Raw genomic sequence first — 16720 nt, 5'->3', positions numbered from 1 at the left:
AAGGGAACTACTTTGAAGGGGATAACATTGATGATACAAAGGTGTGGTGGACTGGATTGTTTCTTCCCTTTGTAAAGGGAAGAAAACAGAGGGTTAGTTTCTGGTGAAGGTGGTACAGCTTTCTATTCTGAAATAGCAGATGTCTTAAGTGGGGTGCATCAAGGAACTGTTTTGGGACCTACACTTTTCAATTCCTACATTAAAGATGCTCCAAAAAACGTGACTAATAAACTTAGCCTATATACCGATGACTTGAAACTTATTTGTCCTGTTGACACACAGTAGGGTTTAGCCTCAATAATGTCAGACCTAGATTACTTTTGCAAATGGGTCAATATATGGAGGCTCAAGTTTAATGTTGAAAAGAGCAAGGTTATCCATTTTGAAAGAAATTACCCACAGTGGCAATATTCAATATTACCAAATTCCAAAGAGACAACTGATTTCCAAGAATATCTTAGATAGATTGTGGGGTTGTTGTGATGAAGATCTCAAATTCAACTGCCACATCCATGCTGCAGCAGTAGGGGCTAACCAGACTCTTGGTATCAACAAGCACACAATAACTAGTAGATCCCCAGTAATAGTGACTAAACTCTAGAAAAGCCTGGTGAGATCTAAATTGGAGTATGGAATGTGCATTGCAATGCCAATTAATAAAACAGACCAGATGGCTCTTGAATCTGCTCAAAGACAGGTGACAAAATGCATAAAGGGTCTCAAAGATAAAGAGTATGGATGTACTGCAGAGCCTGAAGCTACCAACTCTGACATACTATTGCTGCAGAGGCATTATGATCATGAGTTATAAGTTGCCTAAGTTTGACAACAAAGTTATGTTCATACCTGCCCAGTTTTCAAGTACCAGAGGTCATTCAGGAAAGCTGTTTTGCAAACATGCCAAAACAAGAAAAGGGAACAATTTCTTCTACAACCAAATCATAAGTTGGTGGAACAGCCTAAGCAAGACAACAGTGGGATCTACATCAATTAATAGCTTCAAATCAAATCTCAACAAGGACTGGGCAACAAAACCATGGCTCACTCAATGGGATGCAGAAGATGTCCCATGACCCCATCATCACTAACTGGCCTACACTGGATTCATCCATATTGCTAGTAAGTTCAATTTAAGGTAATGTTTGAATTTACTAAAAACTTTGTTAAGAAAAAAATCAGTCTCATTACTTTTCTACCACACCTTGTATGTACTAGATTATATGCTAAGCCTGGGTTAAACAAATGTATTTCTATCATTATTTTAGGTTGCACTTTATGTGACCTTTTTCCTGATCAGTATTACTTGCTCAACTATTACCAAAGATATTAATTTTTGGCCATCCGTCTGAGGGCAAACAAAACACAGGTCATCCCCAAATAGGTTGGGAACAGGTCATAAGCAACAATTTAGGGAAATTGGAACTTTATGAGAGCAAATAGAGAATGCACAGCTGTTGGTCTCAGCCAGCTTGGAAATGCAGTGAATTGCTGTTAGTAGTAGTTGGTTGGTCTCTTTTTCAGATAAGCAACATTTTGGATTAAGTAAAAATTTATATGATAAAATAAAACTATAACTATCAGACACAGAGAAGTTACATGTTTTGGAAAAATTCTGGGCCCCATCTTCTAACTATAGGTTTCCAGCAACAACTCACGGAAATCAGGAGAGGAAGTTTTTGTGTTTCTGGTTTCAAAACTATAAGTGGTTGTCATACTCTGAAATAGAAATTAGGCTTACTGCACTTATTGTGTACTCTTTGCTCCAATGAAGTGGGTATGAGATCATCCTGTAAAACAGGCCAGCTTTTCAAAGGATTCCAAAATTGGAAAAAGGCTATTAAAAAAGTTGAGTCAAATTCTCATTTACAATACCATAACCATGCCATGATTGATCTCAACAATCTGGACAACTGGGGAACAGCTCTTTGAGGCCACAGAGACTATGGACACAGAGACTTCAGCTTGGATGCAATGCCAGATGATAATGAGGGGAATTTCAGAGCCCTATTGCATGTGTATTGAAACAGGTGATGAAAATTAAGAGACCATTTCGTCATGTGGTAAAAATGCCAATTATATTAGCTGGAACATCCAAAACCGAATCATTGATGCTTGTGACAAAGTAATAAAGTCACATAGTCAAAGATGTTACAGATGCTACTTTTTTCAATGTTAGCTGATGAGACTACAGACATGTCAACTCAAGAATAGGTTTCATTGTCTGTAAGGTATGTCTCTTTTAACATGAAGGATGGTTATAAGATAAATGAAAAGTTTGTGCCTCTAGAGTCAACAACCAGCAAGGAACTTGGAAAAAAAACTACTGAAAGTGCTGAAAGAGTGCAATCCTGAAATATAAGATCTGAAAGGACAAAAATATGATGGCACATCAACAATTAGTAGAAAGATCAAAGGTGCCCAGGCTGCTGTGCAGAAACAATGCCCTAAGGCAGTACATGTACACTGCATGTCACACAGCCTTAACTCAGCCATTACAAATGCTGCAGAGGTTAGATCTATCAGAAATTGTTTTGGCACTACTGAAAAAGTTTGGTCTTTTTTAACACACCCAAGAGGCAAAAAGGCTCTCAAGAGAAAAATTGGAACCCTAGTACCAAAAATTAAGAAACAAACACTCAAAAAGCAATGTCCAACCAGATGGGTTCAAAGGGATGATGCTGTCCTCATTATGACGGAGCTGTACAACCCCATCAATTCATTGTTAGAAGAAATCAAGTGTTGGGATGATAAAGAACACATCTTCAGGTTTCAATGTTCTTTTGACAGCTATATGTCAGTCAAAGTATATTTTAGCTCCAGTATCAGCTGAAAAGCTACTCAGCTACACTTTGATATTGTGTCAAAAGCTACAGTCAAGTGATGCAGACTCTTTACTGCTTTGAACTATGCTAACTGTGTACTTCAGAGTCTGAGGTCACTAAGAGAAACTTTGATGAGGAGCTTTCAGTCTTGTTTCAAGAGGCACAAAAATGGCTGAATTGAATGAAACTACAATTAGTATTCCAAGGATTGTTGGGAGACAGACACACAGAAGCAATGTCTCAGCCAAAAGAACAGAACAATTTAATAGAATTAACATGTTCATCCCCTGGATTAAAGTTTTATTTCCTGCATTAATGAAGATCTCTTAAAGCACAAGAACATTTTGAAAGGGTTTCACTGCTTGCTTACTACTTATCCAGAGAATAGCAAAGAAAGTAAAGAGATAAAAGAGGCGTTTTTGAAGTTTATGACAAAGATTTGGAAAACAACAATTTAAATGTGTTGATGGCAGAAATGGAAGTTTGGCAAGCTTTTCTTCAACAAACAAGGCATGCCACATCAATGCAGTTGATTTTCTAAATATTTGTGAAAAAAAAACAATCTTTCCAAACATCCACTGTTCCCGTAATGACCAGCACAACAGAGTGCTTTTTTTCACTCTTCAGAAAATCAAGACATACCTAAGAAACACAATAACTGAGAGTATGCTAAATGGCTTAGCCAATCTCAATATGCACAGGGAAATTCCAGTTGATAGACAGTGTATTATCCATACTGACAAAGACCCAATTTTATTTTGTAAGACAGCTAATATAAAAAGATTTTGTCAAAATAAAACCTGAAATCTTATTTAACCTGCTGGGTTTTATCATTCATCCTATAGTCCCTACTCAAAACTTGCATTCAAAACGTAAACCTGAAGTAACACCTTATAATATCAGTTTTTCTAAGGAATTTTTAAAGTTTTTCATTGATTAACACCAGGGCCCATGGTCAGCCCCCACCCCCGTATTTATTTTCTGAGTGTGCCACTGACCTTGAATACTTGCAACTGAAAACTTTTGAAAAAAGCAGCAACAGATTGAAGAAATTGTGGAAAAATACAAAGAAAAGAAGAAATTGGATATTTGGTAAAATTATTTTATTGATATCCTTTTTCCTCCTCAGTGATTGGAATTAAGCCTTTATTACCATTTTTTGGGGAAATATATTATGGCTTTTTCCTTTATGTTTATTTTGGGTAGGATTTGTTTTGGATTTTTACTTTCCTTAACTGTATGTATCCTAGCTCTTCTAGTCCCCTCAGAGAAGGGGGTCAACTATCAAATTGTTATTCAAAAGCTGACATCCCCATAGCTACTAATGCCATTGCTGTATCTCCAATCTCTAGTGATGACAGTAAGAATAACACCATGATAACAGTCTCAGAGTCCCCAAACTCAATAACTGATTCCCAGCTCAATGATGATTTTCGGACAGTTATTAGAAAGCAGAAATGCAAAAAGCCCTCCTAATATAAAAAAAAAAATCTAACTCAGTTTCAGCAATGGAATCGAAAAAAAACCTATCATCCTTTTCATCTCAACAGCAAAAGACCAAGTGTTTACTACCAAAAATATCTCTAGCATTAGAATAAATCTATTCAAATCTTTAAGATGTAGTTTCAGTGTATGCTAAATGTTAATAGAGACGGTTCTCTTACAGTTATGTTCCAAGACAGAAAGGATGCCTGCAAAGCTCTTAACCACAATAGAATTGGTAATATACCAGTTACCTCTGAATGGTGGACTCCACCTATAAAAAACACACAGAAAATAGTGATGTATAATGTCCCAGTTAAACTATTAACTGAAGACATGAAAGATGGTCTCATGAATAATAAGGGAGAAATACTGGAGGTTCTGAAAGTCCATAGGATGGGCAAGCCAGATGCTAACAGGTTACTAAACAGTAAGAGTGTCCTTTTTGGTCAAACTAAAGCTTTTACATCATACCAAGAAAAGCCTATTCAATGCTCAAAATGTTTTAAGCTTGGTCACTCATCTAAGTACTGCTCTTCCTCTGCCACAATTTGCCCCAATTGCCTTTGTAATCACCCTGTTTCTAGTGAAATTAGATGTTCTACAGCTCCTAAATGCATCAACTGTGGAGGTGACCACCAGTCTACAAATTGTAAACTTTTGTCATAAATATATCCAACAGGCTTAAGTTTTAAGGATAGCCTATCAAGAACACGTCCCATTTCCTATAGCTTCTATGGAGATTGCTATGCTTTCCAATGGATCATCATCTCCAAGAATTAATGAGACAAAGAAAGCAACTTCAATCCTTTTTCCCAAACCTTGGCAATGCACTCCCAAAAGTAACCAAAATCAGGCCAATTGAGATATCCATCCCTCAGCAGGGTATTGAGCTCCCCAATGTAAGCAAAGCTAGCCCAGCCTTCAAAAATCCTAATTTAGTCAGAAGTCATGGGCCAAAAGAGGGGCAGCATCACCTAATATTTCCACTCAAGCAAACTGCACAAAATAAAGATGGTCCTTATATGACAAAACTAATTTAATATATAGCTTCAGAGGATCAAATCATCCAATCAAATTTGCCTAAAGCCCTAAAAGCTACTTTAACAAAAGATATTGCCAAATTCTACTTTTCTAATTATATCTTTAATGAGATAGGAAAGGACGTATCTTCATTTCTCACCAAATATAGAGCATGTCACCTATTCAACTCAACCCATGCTAATTAAATTACAGATCCTATAATGAACCTGTGTCTCTCTTAATTCAAATAAAATTGGTGATCTCATTCATTAAGCATCTAATAATAAAATTAATATTATCTGTCTACAAGAGACTGATGTTCATCAGTTTATTTCCCTATTTCCCTTAAAAGCCTCTACTACATGGCTAATATTCCAAATACCTATACTGCAATCCTGAAGTCAAACCTGCCTTGGCACATGGTTAGAAAGATTTTTAAGGCATCTACTGATATTTTAAAAAAGAGGCAAATTGATTTGTGATTATCAACACACAATGAAGTCATTTAAAAGAAGGAGATTATTCATCATTTTTTGGAACTGGAACTTGTAACATCTGACGTTTTTTTAATTTCAATTTTCATTCCTTTTTTTAATTCCAAGCAAATTAATGGTTCCGAGTCAATTCTAAATTCTTGGTCAACATTCCTAAGACCATAGACAGATGTGCCATGTTTGCCTCCATTCCAGGCAATCTAATGGTCCTATGTCAATTTTAAATTCTTGGTCAAACTTCCTGAGACTCTAGGCAGGTGTGCCTTTCCAAAAACTAACACACACGTACCTGTCCAATAAGTCATACTTACTCCCACGATTTACCTGTGCCATTTAAACATTTTTGCCTCTCAATTACTTGGACTATCTGTTTTGGCTTTTTTCTAAAATTAGCCATGTCTTGATGCCTACTGTAAAATACTTGATTTTCAATTCAAAATCACTTGCTAGAAATTAGAACTTAGCAGGTTGGTAACATATATTTTTTTTTTAATTGAAACAGCCTTAATTCTTTATTTTTGCAGATGTGTAGGCTTCTATTTGTATTCTCTATGGAGTGATTCATATGTTAATTGGCTAACCAGCTAGACCACAGTCACCATTTAATTTTCTTATTGTCCATCTGGAGCAATTCTGAACAATTTGGGCTGGAATTTTTGTAGTAGGAGACAGGAGGGGGGTACCAGTCAATATTTTGCCCTGGGCATATAAGAGCACAAGAGAGGCCTGCACCAAAATAAGTGGAGTCAGAACTCTCCTCCAAAACCTCCAAAAACTCATTAGTTTTGTTCTCATTTTATATAGGATTCAAATATTCAAAATTATGAGGTTTGTAGGGCACTACCACATTTATGTCAGTACTTATAACCTGGGGAACATCAAAAAATCAAGCAAAATAATTTCTTAAACTGGACAAAGCCTTTTGTTGGTAAAATTTAACAACTAAGAATCTATTTATTAGAGGCAACACTATAGCATTACCTATAGTCAATCATGTAAAGCTTCAATGTGTTATGTTTGTTTTTTCCCAGAGACATGAAATTAAAAAGACAATTTTTTTTTTTTAGATTTGGAAGCCTTAGACTTATTCAGACATAAACTCTCCCCACATGGCTAATTTATGTAGTCTAGGGGCTATTCTTAACAAATTTCAAGCATCCAATTTTGCCCCTCATTGACCAAATGCATTTTAATTATGCATGTTGTTTATTCTATCTGTTACTGTTTAAGGTTAGTGCCTGATACTAGGTTGCTTTTTTTCATCATTTATGCCAACTGTCCATACTTACTGTTATAATATTAAGTTATTAACTGAAATAAGTGCTTAAATTACCAAGAACCATGACAATGAAATCTGATATTTTGAGTTGGTTACCTGGAAACTTATAGGATCCTATACACTCTGTGAGATTAGGGAAAACCACTATTTAAATTTTGGAAATGACCTGTTTGAAAACTGTACATAATAAGCAAAATAAGCTAATTGCATGTGGTGCAAAATCAGTTAAGAAAGCCTTAGCCTTTCCTTTGAAGGATGTAGTTGTATTTGACACACAACAGATTGCTAATGTTTGAAGTTTAATTTCAAAAAGTGCAATTCTATGAAGGCAAACATGGTGCACATGTAAAAATTCCATAGTTTTAAAAATAAGCAAAAAAATATTACAAAATTGCAATTTCCAGGTATGAATGCCATATCTGTTGGAAAAGCAAAAACATATGCTTATTAATCAGGTTCTTGGTACTTAGTCTTGTTTTAGCATGAGTAACATATCCCCTCTTTTTAGTTAGTCCAAATGTATTTAAGAACTGGTTGTGGATGTCCTGACCAGGAAACACTTAAAAAAAAGGCTGTGGAGTCTGTGTTGGCAGAGAGACAAACCTTTGGCAAAGCTGCTAAAGAGTTTAGCTTAAGAAAACAACAGTATTAGATGCTGTAAAGCATGAAAAGAAATGTCTTTATGGAATCAAAAGTGAAGGGGTTGAGAAACAGTCTGTGCACAAGAACTAGCAGTCTCCAAGCCAATTGGAAATCCTCTGCAAACAGTATTTACAGAAAACAAGAGAAAGAGCTCAACAACTACCTTCAGAAACCACAGTCTGTTCAAAAGTTTGCTTATGATTGGGCATTGCAACTGTCTACTGCAATCCCAAAAATTGGAATAAAGACGAGATTGCTGGCTTAGACTAGAATTTGTAACTCTGATGAAACTGGACTTTCATCTGTTGTTCAAGCCCCACGTGTTGTTGCCAAGAAAGGAACAAAACAGGTTAAACAAACTGTGTCAGCTGAAAGAAAGAAGAATGCCATCTTGCTATGTTTTGTAAGTGCAAGTGGACAGACAATTATTCCAGTGTATGTCTTTCCTTGTGTTAAAGCCCCTGAAAGGATGTTTTGAAACAGCCTCCTGGATGTGTTGATCTTGCCCATCAAAGTGGTAGGATGACAGCAGACAATTTTTACTTATCTATTCAACATTCTCAGAGGCAAGTCAATGCAACTTTAGAAAATCCTCTCTTATTGGTGCTGGACAATCATGAAAGCCATGTTTCAATTAAAAACATCTATTTTTGCAAGAAAAAGGAGAAACACCTTCTCATATTTCCACCCCATTGTTTGCATCACATCCAACCACTGGATGTGTCAATTTATAGTCCTTTGAAACGAGCTCTCAAAGAGTCTTACAACTTATGGCTTCAGCAAAATCCTGGTCAAAGAATATCTATGCATGAAGCTGCACAACTGTCGAAAGTACTATTTATTCAAAAGATAAGTCCTCAGAACATAACCACAGGGTTTGTTAAGACAGTCATGTGGTCATTTAATCCAGACATTCTGAGTCCAATTTCCTTCAAGCATCTGTGACTGACAGAACTGAGCCACAAGAGGAGCCAAAGGCAGAAGACCAGCATACAAGGAAGTAGCTACAATTCAGTCATCTGAAATGGTGAGACCTTACCCAAAATCTACTGTTGTATGTCAGTTGGGGGGTTCTAGAAAACATGACAGGACCAGAATCCTTACAGATACTCCCCAAAAAAATGAGCTTGAAGCACAAACCCAAAGGAAAGTTTTTAAGAAGCCAAAGCTCCCATCAAATAAAAGAAAGCAAAGACACATCATAAACAAGAAGAGAGGACTAGCAGCAAAGGCAAAGGAATTTCTAGGGGAAATTGAAGATATTAATGAGTCATTTAACATTGATAGTGAGCCACAAGATGATCTAATCAAATATGGTTCTGGAGATTTAGTTTTGGTAAAGTTTTCTGTTGGAAAAAAGAGAAGTTCTGCTATTTTTTATGTAGGAGAAATTGAACAGACTGAAAATGAATGTGTTGTACTGAATTTTCTATGCAGAAACAATGAAAAATTTATTTTTCCAGAGCAAGTAGATAAAGCTGAGGTAGATCTGACAGATATTGAATTCAGATTTCCAGCCCCTCACTTAACAGGTAGAATGGAAAGATCAGTGAAAGGCCTGGTACTTGGATGGGACCTTTCCATCTATTATGTCAAGTGAATGAGGTGTTTGTATGCATTGTATTTAGTTGAATTCTGTTTAGTTTTTTGTACTTTAAACATTGTTGCTTGAATAAATAGCTGAACTATATTGCCTATTCAGATTGGCAGCTACATCCATCTGCTTTGACCCCATGACGGGGGCTATTCTGGACAAATCAGAGCCTACTGATATTTGTGATGACACATTTCATCTTGCTTCCAACAAATGCCATAAATTCATGCTAGAATGACAAGTGTTTATTCTACCCTGTGTAGTGTTGTGTGATATTTGATATCAATATTGATCTATTAGACCAAATATTGATAATGAATATCAGAACGTATTATCAAAATTGATATATTTTAACAGTCTCTAACCCTCTATATTTCCTGCAGAAAATCCACCACATGAAAATTCTGCAAATTTTCAGCATACATCTTTGAGATTCTAAGCAGGTTTATTGTAGATTGGGAAAGGGCTCCTTTGACCAAAAATGAAAAGTTCTAGAGCCCCTTTTCATTGACCAAAAATACTGGAGGGCAGTTTGCCCCCCTACAACACTCATCTTTTCCCAAAGGTGCCCAATCAAAATTTTGAGAGTCGTTTTTTCTGCATAATCAAAAAACCAAAAAACAGTTTTTGAGGTTGACTTGACCCCCCACAGTCCCCAGGGGAAGGGCTGCAAGGTATGAACTTAGCCCACTGTTATACATATATTATTGGTTATTGGGAAGTATGCAGACATTTTTCAGGATGGAGAGAGAGGAGGGTTTTGTGGTAGGATCTTTCCATGGAAGAATTTCTTGTGGAGGAAGGAACTTTCCATCAAGTGGGAGCCAGATTTCCCAGCATTATTTAAAAAACAAAGAGAAATTTAAAAAAAACAAGTTTTTTCAAGTAAAAGTAAGGAGCAACATTACAACTTCAAACAAACAGAAATTGTAACATATGAAGGGGTTTGCTTTCTCCTCAATACCTTGCCCTTTACACTAAAGTTTTTTTTTAGAACTTTTAAAAGAGCTTATTATCCTAATTAAACACCCTTTGTGAATCAGGAGTAATTTTTCAATAACTGGACTCAAAAATCAAACTTTAGCATAAAGAGCAAGGTACAGAGGAAAGGACAACCCCCTCATGTTTGTAATAATTTTTGTTTGTTTTAAGTTTTAATCTTGCTTCTTACTTTCAGTTGAAAAAACTTGTTGTTTTTTATTTAATCTTATTTAAGAGCTGCCTTATAGAGCATGCAGTGAGTCCAGAGGACATCAAGTGTTTTCATTTTAATTAGTGCTAGAAGGTGAGTTTTGTGTCCTGACATTGACTTTGCACTGTATGTATTATTCCACAGTATGCCTATCTCAAAAAAAAAAAAAAAAAAAAGTCAATTATATTAAAATTTCACTGGATGTGACTTTGCAAGGAATGAGTTTCAAAAAAGATATTATCTTCAGCTATATTATTCTCTTCAACCAATTGAAAATATCCGATTAAAAATGCAGTTTTAGCTACATCAGTTCCTTCTGTAACTTGTAAGGGGAATTTTGAATTTGAAGTGTGGATTCAAGAAACATTGATTGCCAAGATTGTCTCTGATGATCATCTATTGATTGTCCCCTGAAGGAGCTATCCAGCAGCATCTACAAAATCTCAGTAATTTCACTGTAAGACACTCATCTAGCTTTTGTTTAGCCTGGGCCAGTAAACTCTGCTAGTTTCAAAAAGGTTAGCATATCTTGCATGACTGTAAAGTTTTGATTTCATTTAATATGATTTTCAATCCTGTCTAATATTTGATTCTCCCCATAGACTAGTCCATGCCTCCCTAGGGAGGCGCACCTCCCAGTTTGGAAAACAGTGGCTAAAAGGGAAGCACTCTTCAACTAACATCAAGGATCATTTGTATTTATTGGCAGCAACATTCTTATAAGAGGGGATTTAAAAGCTAGTCCACATACATGAAAAATGTCCTATTCTTTTAGTGAAAATTATTTGAAAAAAACTACGTTTTCTAAAGAGTTAAAGAGGCTGAGTTACAAGGTCGAACCTTAAAACGTACAGGGATTAGGAGGCACAGTTGGGGGGCTGCCGCCCCCAAACCCCCGCTTTCGCAGCCTTTAAATAAAAAAAAGTTTTTTAAACTGAAAGTAAGGAGCGACATTAAATCTTAAAACGAACAGAAATTATTCCGTATATGAAAGAGGCTGTGCCCTCCTCAACGCCTCGCTCTTTACGCTTAAGTTTTTATTGTTTAAAAAAAGAGTTGTGAGAAAGTCAAACTTTAGCGTAAAGAGCGAGGCGTTGAGGAGGGCACAGCCTCTTTCATATACGGAATAATTTCTGTTCGTTTTAAGATTTAATGTCGCTCCTTACTTTCAGTTTAAAAAACTTTTTTTATTTAAAGGCTGCGAAAGCGGGGGTTTGGGGGCGGCAGCCCCCAACTGTGCCTCCTAATCCCTGTACGTTTTAAGGTTCGACCTTGTAACTCAGCCTCTTTAACTCTTTAGAAAACGTAGTTTTTTTCAAATAATTTCTGCACGTTTTTGTACAGTTTATTACTTATTATTGCTTGACTAACTGTTAGATGATTGTGTATTATTCTTTTCTTTCTCGACAGGGTGTTTTAAGGGTCGACCTTGTAACTCATTTTTTTTAACTCTTTAGAAAACATAATTTTTTTCAAATAATTTAAAAAAGAAACTGAATTTTTTTTTTTAATTTAAATTCAGTATATAAAAAATTTGATCTATCGGTGAATCGAACTCGGGTTTTCCGCCTGACACCCAGAAGTATCACCGCTACACTACAGAGACATAATTCAAATTGTTTTTTAGTGAGGTGATGAATCTTTTTGCCGCAAGCAAAACTTGATATGTGGTTTTTGGAAAACAGGGAAGAAACAATCAGATTGAGATGAAATTTCGAAGATAATTTCCCCAGCCCCAGGAAAGCTTGTTTTCTAAATTTCAGCCTGATCAGACAACGTACGAGGGGGGTTGTGGTGGGAAAAATTAACATGGGCTATTATAGGAAAACAAAGTTTTTCGTAAATATAAATTCGGTGGATAATTTTTTCGGTCTGAAAATATCAAAAGGCCCTAACAGGTCGAATTCTGCTTCAAATGAGTCCTCATTCAACCGGATCCGTTGCCAACTGTGGCCTGTAGGCGTGGCTAAGAAAAAAAAAGAAATGAATTGTAAGTGGCTATATTTGGTTTTTTGAAAACAGAAGGAGTGATCGGATTAAGCTGAAATTTCGAGGATAAGCTCCCGGGCCATAGGAAAGCTCAGCTTCTAAATTTCAGCCCAATCAGACAACGTTAAAGGGGGGCTGTGGTGGGAGAGTCCAAAATTCCGTCCCAGTTTACCCCATGAAGATAAAGTCAGAGGAGGATGAAATTTTGCAAGTTTCTTAGTTTGAGCTTGGGCTACAAAATGCGATTGCCGCCGTCTCTTTGCGACCTCTAGGACCTGAAATCGCTTAACATTGTGGTGGGTCGCCTCTTTATAGAGGCACAAGTGTGCCTCCTTGATAAAATTGTTTTATATGAACTTATCTTTTATTCATAGCCTGTCAGAGGTAAAAAAAATTACCATTGTATTAAAATCTATGGATTTATGGTACTTTTACACTTTCGAAATTATATGACCTTATTTCTACCCACCTTTGGTTTAATGTAACTCATTACTTTTCTTTGAAAAAAACTTTATGGTAAAAGTTTTCTAAAATCAATAAAAATTGTTAAATTTCTTTTGTATAATATACAGCATGCTTCTTTTAATTAAATTATCTTGTTTCCTTCCATTGCTATTCACATTTTGAATCATGCTCAATTTTGTAACTTAAATTACTCTAAGCTGAAATTTAAGGTAGGCTACTTTTAAGGATAATATTTTTATACAAAACTTTGTTGAATTCATTGGATGAAATGTTTTTCACCAGGTCAAGATTGTAGTGAAACCTATTATGAAAGGAGACATGATGAATCACCATATACAAAACAATAGAGATACTGTGTTGCCAGGTTTGGGTATTAAATTTTCAGTTTCAAAGGACAAGTGACTAAAACTTGCAGGGCAGGTTTTTGGGCTATGATTCTTCAAAATGCCACTACTTTTGGACTTGAATTTTTTTGAAATGAAAAAAAAAAACATCCTGTTTATTATATTTATTGGGCTATTTACCTTCTTTGGATTCTTGGACCACAATATAATTATAATGTGTTTTTTTTTGGACTGTGGGTACCCCCTTCTCATTTGTGGGTAACCCACCCCATATCTTCATCACCATCCCTTGAAAAAAAAGTATGTAGACTGTAGACCATGACAATAAAAATAATAAATAAGCACAAAAGTTTGATGCCTTTTTATGTTACTTCTGGCTTTTAAAAAGTAGACATATATCCTTATTACTGACTCAGAATGAAAACTTAAAAAATAACAAAAATAACAACTTCACATTCTGAATGCTATCACAACAAAATTAGCCAAGGAGACAGGCTTAATTTTGTTAGTTGTAAAAATTCAATCTAGGAGAAGGATCTTGCAGTAAGAGAGAAACTAAGATAAGGTAATCTAGCTTAATCAAACAGTTCATGGTAATGAACTGTAAGTAAGGAGCAACCCAGATCAATGGTAACCAAAACTCTAGAAAATGGGATTTTGATACCAACTGATACATCAAAAGAATCAGATTTTAATGCTGATTTCAAATATGTAAGTTTTATCAAGTTTAGTCCTACCCATCAAAAGTTATGCACCTGAGAAAATTTGGCTGATTTTTTAAAAAAAGGGTGAAAGACCCCATAAAAGTTATAGGACCTTAATGAAAATCACACCATCATATTCAGCGTATCAGAGAACCCTACTGTAGAGGTTTCAAGCTCCTATCAACAAAAATGTGGAATTTTTGATTTTTTGCCAGAAGAAAGATCACAGATGTGTGTTTATTTTTTTGTTTTTTTTCCAGGGGTGATTACAACGACCCAGTGGTCCTAGTATATCGTAGGAGGGCTCATTGGAACAGAAATCAAAAGTTCTAGTGCCCTTTATAAGTGACCAAAAAAAATTGAGGGCAACTAGGCCCCCTCCCATACTCTTTTTTACCCAAAATTGCCCAATCAAAATTTTGAGAGAGCCATTTTATTCAGCATGGTCAAAAATGTGTTAACTGTGTCTTTTAGGATGACTTAATCCCCTGAAGCCCCCAGGGGGAGGGCTGAAAGTTATGAACTTTACCCAATGTTTACATATAGTATTGGTTATTGGGAAGCATACAGACATTTTCAAGGGGGATTTTTCTGGTAGGGGTAGGGGAGGGGGTTGGAGGTTATGTGGGAGGATCTTTCCATAAAGGAAGTTTTCATGGGGGAAGGGACATTGCTATGAAGGGGATGCCAGATTTCCCAGCATTATTTAAAAAAAGATCAAAAATTAAATTACAAAAAAAACAAGTTTTTCAACTGAAAGTAAGGAGCATTATCAAAACTTAAAACAAACAGAAAATATTGCGCATATGATTGGGTACACCCCCTAGTTTGATACCTTGCTCTTTAAGCCAAAGATTTTTTAGTACTTTCATAAGAGCTATTTATTCTAATTAACAGCCTTTGTGATTAAGCAGTCATTTTTAAAGAATTGGAACAAAATTTGAACTTTAGCTTAAAGAGCAAGGTATTGACTAGGGGGCAAACCCCCTAATATACATATTAAAAATATATGAATATAGAAGTTTGTTACAGAAGTTAATTTGTAAATTACATATATTTATTACTAATAAAAACGTTTGTAAACCAAATTAAACAACTTTCAAGGAGGCCATTTAACCAAATAAAAGTAAAATTAATATGCAATTTTTTTTTAATTATTCACATACAGTAAGCCAAAATCAAAAACTGCATTAATTCAAAAACATTCAAAAATTAAATAAATAAAAACAAGTTTTTTTTAACTGAAAGTAAGGAACAACATTAAAACTTAAAACGAACAGAAAGTATTCCATATATGAAAGGGGCTGTCCTCTCCTCAACACCTCAATCTTTACGCTAAAGTTTGACTTTCTCACAACTCTATTTCTTTTAAACAAGAGTTGATCCTAGGGTTGGTGGCGTCTGGGGAAAAACTATTTACAGCAGTTCTCTGAATTCAAATATAAGCAAAAAATCCAAATGAAATGTAAAAATTTTAATCAGAGAAGGTAATCCCCAAACCCCCCCCCCCCTCCAAAGCTGCAGTGTCCAGACATCAGGTTTTGTTGTTTGGCCAAAAAGGATGCTGACCACTGTTAGGTGAATAGAGTGAATTTTGGTATCTCTCCTTTTCAGGAAAAGGTGATATATGGTTTCAGACTGCATCTGATTTCTCCAACCCTGTAACAGGGAAGGTATCTTATTTCAGGAAGGTTGCAAGCTCCAGTAAGTGTTGGCCTGTATCTGTAATACCAAGAATGTAATGAAGAAAAAAGTTTTGTCTTTCAATTAGTGAAGTTCTTCTTTGGAAGTTATCTTTTAGAAATTTTTGAATTTTGACATGACCAGCATTGATGATAAAAGACAATTTAATATTGTTGTGGAAGCCTGTAGATCATTAAAAAGTCATATCTACAAAACAGAGAAGCAAAGGCATTCTATGACAGATAAATCCCTTTCAAGAAGATGGAAAAACCTACACAATTTTAATAGCTAAAATGTGTATCAAACAGTTTGCATTATTTAACTTTGGGTAATGAGCAACTTGGCCCAATATGACTCAAACTCAAAAACCAGAATTCAGATAACAATAAATTCATCAAATAAATTAAATTTTTATGGTGATTCCAAACATGTAAGATTCAGTAAGGTTAATGTAACCCATCAAACACTATGAGCCAGAGAAAATTTTTGTGATTTTTGAAAAGAGAGGAAAAAAACAGAGAAAGAACAGGAAAAACAAAATCTCTACCATCAGATTTAATGTATAAGAGAAGCTTACTGTAGAGGTTTCAAGCTCCCTACTGCAGAAATGTGGATTGCATTTTATGCCAGAAGAAGGATCATGGTGCCAGTTTATTTGTTTTCCCTAATGGCAATTGTGGTCCTAGGAAATTGTTTTGTGGGAAATGTTTGATTTTTCCTGAGCCATTTTGACATTTCTTAAGTTTACACCTAATTTAACCTAGAGCAACAATAAACATTTTTAAATTTGTGGTTTTAGTATGATTTTCTATTACTCAAGGTTTTGAACATAATGGATAAAGATTTAATGCCTAATTATGCATAATAATTAAGTACATAGGTTTCATGGATTAAATGGGCTAATAAAGCAAGGTTTAAACCTAAAGCAAACACAATTATCAATTATCCCCATTCTGTGGAGTTTTGGCTACTATTGGGCCAAGTTACTCTTTACTTATATTTTGGTA

At 35.4% G+C, this 16720-nt stretch overlaps 2 protein-coding genes across 2 annotated transcripts in view; one reads left to right on the top strand and one right to left on the bottom strand.

The window, feature by feature from the left end:
* Positions 1-16720, bottom strand: part of RpS7 (ribosomal protein S7) — a 47048-nt gene that overhangs the window by 19651 nt on the left and 10677 nt on the right. The window lies entirely within an intron of this gene.
* LOC148943102 (uncharacterized) lies at positions 8265-8687 on the top strand. The gene has a single exon (XM_089102436.1). The coding sequence runs from the start codon at positions 8265-8267 to the stop codon at positions 8685-8687; it is 423 nt and encodes a 140-aa protein (XP_088958562.1).

Source organism: Artemia sp. Qi Xiang Cuo, chromosome 16 (assembly GCF_049724085.1).
Source record: "Artemia sp. Qi Xiang Cuo chromosome 16, ASM4972408v1, whole genome shotgun sequence".
Classification (NCBI taxonomy): Eukaryota; Metazoa; Arthropoda; class Branchiopoda; order Anostraca; family Artemiidae; genus Artemia; species Artemia sp. Qi Xiang Cuo.
This window is presented reverse-complemented; position numbering and strand designations above follow the sequence as displayed.

Coding starts and splice junctions, on each gene's coding strand:
- LOC148943102 (XM_089102436.1), top strand. CDS start 8,265: ATGACAGCAGACAATTTTTACTTATCTATTCAACATTCTCAGAGGCAA.